Source organism: Otolemur garnettii, unplaced genomic scaffold (assembly GCF_000181295.1).
Source record: "Otolemur garnettii isolate 467f Iridium unplaced genomic scaffold, OtoGar3 scaffold00031, whole genome shotgun sequence".
Classification (NCBI taxonomy): domain Eukaryota; kingdom Metazoa; phylum Chordata; class Mammalia; order Primates; family Galagidae; genus Otolemur; species Otolemur garnettii.
Genome location: NW_003852426.1, coordinates 12,499,216 through 12,504,481, shown reverse-complemented (window position 1 = coordinate 12,504,481; position 5,266 = coordinate 12,499,216). Strand labels below are relative to the sequence as shown.

The window sequence follows — 5,266 nt, the reverse complement described above, 5'->3', positions numbered from 1 at the left end:
AAAAAAAAAAATAAAAAAAAATATACCTGGAGTCAAGGGACCTGCTTTGAAGTTTCAGTTGTGCTGCTTGCTAGCTCTGTGTTTTTGTTACTGGTTCTCACAGTTGATGAGCATTAGCACCATCTATCTCCTTGGAAGTCCTGTTAATCACAGATTATTGGCCCCCACCCCAATTTCCAACTCAGTGGTTGGGGGCAGTGGGGGAGGACAGATGACAATTTGCATTTTTTTTTTTTCACTGGGGCTGGGTTTGAACCTGCTACCTCTGGTATATGGAGTCGGTACCCTACTCCTTTGAGCCACATGCACCGCCCTGCATTTTTTTTTTTTTTTAATTTTTATTGCTGAGGATTCTTTGAGTCTACACAGAATCAGGTTACATTGATTGCTTTTGTTAGATAAGGACCCTTGGACAATTTGCATTTCTAAGAAGTTCCCAGGTGTTATTGATGCTGCTGCTTCTCTGACACCCAGTTAGCTTTCCTCATCTGTAGGAGGATAGTAACATAGGTTCTGCTTGCTTCACAATGTTGTATAGTTCAGAAAGGACTTTGTTGTAATAAAAGAAATTATTGTCTATAACAACTATAAATGCCTTCCTCATTTAACAAAAAATATCATAGTTGGGCTGGGTGTGGTGGCTCATGCCTGTAATCCTAGATCTCTGGGAGGCCAAGGTGGGTGGATAGCCTGAGCTCACAGGTTCAAGACCACCCTGAGCCAGAGTGAGACCTTGTCTCTAAAAATAGCTGGGCATTGTGGCCAGCACCTATAATCCCAGCTACTTGGGAGGCTGAAGCAAGAGAATTGCTTAAGCCCAGGAGTTTGAGGTTGCTGTGAGCTGTGACACCATGGCACTCTACCAAGGGTGACAAATTAAGACTCTGTCTCAAAAAAAAAAGTTGTATTTGACTGTAAAGATATTTATGAGGCAGTAACACTTGCAGATTCAGCTCATATAGTATGAAGTATGTAATTACAGCGAGTAGACATTGGAACACAATGATGAAATCAGCTTTGGATGGCTTTTTTTTTGGTTGGTTGAAATGTTTTGAACTAGATTAAAAAGGAGATGGAAATTGTAAATTGGCGGTACAAAGCATATGTTTATCAAGGGGCTGCAGAGTGCAGCCCTGTTTAGGGAAGTCGCAGCTCCCCCTGCTGACATACCCATGCCTCTTTTTTATTGATACACTTCTCCCTGCTTAGAATGTCGTCTTTCCTTCTCTGTGTGAATACTATCCTCTCTTCATGTCTCAGTTCAAGTCCTGCTTTTTTCCATTATTTTTTCCTGCTGACTCTTGCCCATTTTTATTTTTTTGAGACATAGCCTTAAGCTATCTCCCTGGATAGAGTGCTGTGGCATCACAGCTCACAGCAACCTCCAACTCCTGGGCTCAAGCGAGTCTCCTGCCTCAGCCTCCCAAGTAGCTGGGACCACAGGCACCAGCCACAACACCCAGCTATTTTTTGGTTGCAGCTGTCGTTGTTATTTGGCGGGCCCGGGCTGGATTTGAACCCACCACCTTAGGTGTATATGGCTGGTGCCTTGGCCACTTGAGCCACAGGTGCCGAGCCCTCTTGCCCATTTTTGATGTCTTCCTACTTTTCTACTTTCCAAAAGTAGAAGTCTTTTCTACTTTCCAAAAGACTTCTAACATTTTTTAGATAATCATTTTTGTTTTACTTTAAAAAGTTTTTAGCTTATCTCATAAAATGTCAGTTTCCTGAAGTCAGGGGCTAAATCCTCTACTTGTATGTCCCTTAATCCTTAAGCATAGTGTTGGGGTTGTTTTAAGTACATAATAAATATTTGGGATTGTGACATTCTATCTATAAACTCTTGTAGTGTCTAAAAGAGCAAACTTGCCTTTCATTTTTGCCTTCTTGTGTTTTCTACTTAACTAGATACATAACTTTTCTTCTTTCTTGCAAAAAGCCTATGGAAATTGAGAAAATTCATTTCTCAGAGACTGGAAGGGTGAGCTGGGCCTTAAAACTTCATTGTCTGGTTCTAGATCCTGAGTTCCCTCTACTATAGTGTGCTGCTTGCTTCCCAAGTTGGCTAGATTTCTTAAATTATCCAAGGGCTCCCCATTGCCTTCAAGATGAAGTCTAAACTTCTTGGCATGGTAAATGAGACTTCACAACTTGTCTCTGGCCTGCATTTCCAGCTTTATGCTCAAATACTGACCTTTGCTGTTTCTGTGCAACCATTTACTAGATAGATGTCAAAGAGAGAAGAAGTCAAGGTAGGTAGAGATAAACAGAAGAAATGAACACCTGCTTCATTTGACATGCCCCAACGCTGTTACTTCTATTTGACTTACTATATATGATTATATACAAGAGATTATACATAAATCTATGGGAGTTGAATTTCTTTTTCTTTTTCTTTTTTTTCTTTTGTGAGACAGAGTCTTATTACTTCGCCCTTGGTAGAGTGCTGTGACATCACAGCTCACAGCAACCTCAAACTCTTGGGCTTAAGCAATTCTCTTGCCTCAGCTGCCCAAGTAACTGGGACTACAGGCACCTGCCACAATGCCCGGCTATTTTTTGTTGCAGTTGTCGTTGTTTGGCAGGCTTGGGCTGGGTTTGAACCCACCAGCCTTAGTGTATGTGTCTGCACTCTACTCACTGAGCTATAGGCGCTGACCCATCTATGGGAGTTAGTAATCATCATAATAAGCATCTATGTTTGAGCCCATGACTCAAGAATTAAACCATTGTCAACACTAGCAGATCCCTGTGTGCCCCTCCTTTTTTTCTGTAGAACAGGGTGGGTTTTGCCACATGCTGCCTTGTCTGCTGCTCCTCTCCCTGCCTCTATACAGAAGGCTGTCAGTGAGAGGATTCTCTTCACCTTTCACTAAGATTGCCATCTGGCTTTGTTCTGTGCATTTGACTCTGTTCTGGGATTTGCTGGTGAAAGTTTGGGTGACGAGTGGGATCTCTATCCCTTGCAGGTCAGGCTGGGAAGCTGATGTATGTGATGCACAACTCAGAGTACCCATTGAGCTGTTTTGCCCTCTTCGAAAATGGCCCCTGCCTTATTGCCGACACCAACTTTGATGTGCTCATGGTGAAGCTTAAGGGCTTTTTCCAGAGTGCTAAGGCCAGCAAGATTGAGACTCGGGGCACCCGTTACCAGTACTGTGACTTCCTGGTGAAGGTGGGCACAGTTACAATGGGGCCCAGTGCCCGGGGCATCTCTGTGGAGGTAAGACCTTGGTGAAACAGGAGCAGGACGTGCTGAGAGGGCTACTGAACAGAGGGCTCTGAAGATTGCCCAATTCAAATGGATATTTATGTCAGCCTTGTCCCTAACTCCAAAGCATCTGTTTTTCCTCTGACTCTTACCATTCCTTTACTCATTCAGAGAATTGCTTGCTTGTATGGGAAGGAGGAAGTAGGGGCTGGGTTTATAGTAAGTAGAAAGCTTAGGAAGGCTGGCTTGCTGGAGAAGGGAAGGATAGTCAAGGAAGGCAGGTGACGTGTGGAGGGACCAGTCACCCATCCCAAGAAAGACTGGAACAGACCAGGACAACTTTTGGAGCAACTTTTGGGAGGTGGGCCCTAAATCATATGTGTCTATGCACCTCTCCTTAGTATGCGTTAGATAAGTCTCCAAGTTGTGGAGCAAAAATGTGCCTTGCCTTTTGATATGCTATCTACTTTCTTTCATGGTGGAAAGGGTTGTGTGAGAAATGACTTCATTTTGTGAGCCTAAATATATGAGGTCTGACAATTAAGTTCATAAACTCATCCTAGAAAAGGTACTGCATACCTCATTGCTGATTATCATTATGGTCACCTTTGAAGTACTTCCCTTGAGAAGCTATGCACTGATGCCAGTGCCTAGTCTACCTTCAAAGTACTTTTTCTAAGATGAGTTCACTAAATTATCATACCTCAAGATGACAGTTCTGATGGCCGTTCCAGAAAAAGAGTTCCAAAATTTTCCAGTGCTGAGATAAAAATACTAGTAGCTTCCAGGGACTGCCTTTTGAAAATTTGTGATTTATTAAGAGACAAGAATATTAACTATTTTTGAAGTTAATCTAAGAAATGCCATAAAAGAGGCAGTTTGTAGCTTGGCACAGTGGCTTATAACCTGTAATCTCAGGGCTCTGGGAGGCTAAGGCGGGAGGATCTCTTTAGGCCAGGAATTTGAGACCAGTCTGGGCAACATAGCAAGACTTTGTCTCTAAAATAAATGTTAAAAATTAGCCAGGCATGATGGCTTATGCCTAAAGTCCCCATTTCCTGGGAGGCTGAGGTGGGAGGATTGCTTGAGCCTAGGAGTTCAAGGTTATAGTGACCTGTGACCAGGCCATTGTACTGGGTGACAGAGGCACTATCTCTTAAAAAAAAAAAAAGGTTGGATAGGGAGGCAGTTTTAGGCCAGCAACTTTGGTTATGATACTTCTTAGAGGATCAACATTTAAATAGGGACTTAGACATGGGAATAGGTAAGTCCAGAAAGTAGAAAAAGGGCCCTGGTGATTTCTGCGTGGCAACCTCTGGGGCTGAGATTTTCTAAACCTTTTCAGCTTGTACATGTTGTACTTACTGAGACCTACTGGGGACCCACTATTTATACTGCACATTTCCAACCCTTATAGTATAAACACACACCAGCTGTTTCTTTATTTCTCCTTACAGTCACCAGTAATTTCCTCCTGCTGTCTCTCCAGTGGAAAATTAGGAGAGAGGGATGAGAAAGTAGGATGTATATTTTTTTGGCCCTTGCCACGTTGGTTGGGGAAATCTTAGGGTCAGAGCCCAGGCTGGGTCTGCCTTGGCAGTAGTGTTTGGTCCTGAAGAGACTCATGTGTCTCTTCTGTCCTCCACTTAACCACCTTCACCCCATACCGACCACATATTTTCTTCTCTCTGTTTTCTCTCTTAGACGTTTCCTGAGCTCTCCTTGAATCCTTACCCTACATAGCAGAGAACTACACAGACCTAAGATAATCAAATGGGGCCTGGCTTGGCACCCATAGCACATTGGTTACTGCACTGGCCACATATACCAAGACTGGTCGTTTCGAACCTGGCCTGGGCCTGTTAAAACAACAATGACAACTGCAACAAAAAAATAGCTGGGTGTTGTGGTGGGTGCTTGTAGTCCCAGCTGCTTGGAAGGCTGAGGCAAGAAAATTGCTTAAGCCCAAGAGTTGGAGGTTGCTGTGAGCTCTGACCCCACGACACTCTATTGATAGAGTGACAAGTAAGACTCTATCTCAAAAAAAAAAAAAAA

General features: G+C 43.3%; 1 protein-coding gene across 1 annotated transcript in view; it reads left to right on the top strand.

The window, feature by feature from the left end:
- The window catches only part of MED20 (mediator complex subunit 20), a 13,451-nt gene that overhangs the window by 7,110 nt on the left and 1,075 nt on the right, over positions 1-5,266 (top strand). Inside the window, exon 3 of the mRNA XM_003789183.3 lies at positions 2,970-3,223. Coding sequence (XP_003789231.1) covers positions 2,970-3,223 — 254 coding nt within the window. The remainder of the gene's footprint in view (positions 1-2,969; positions 3,224-5,266) is intronic.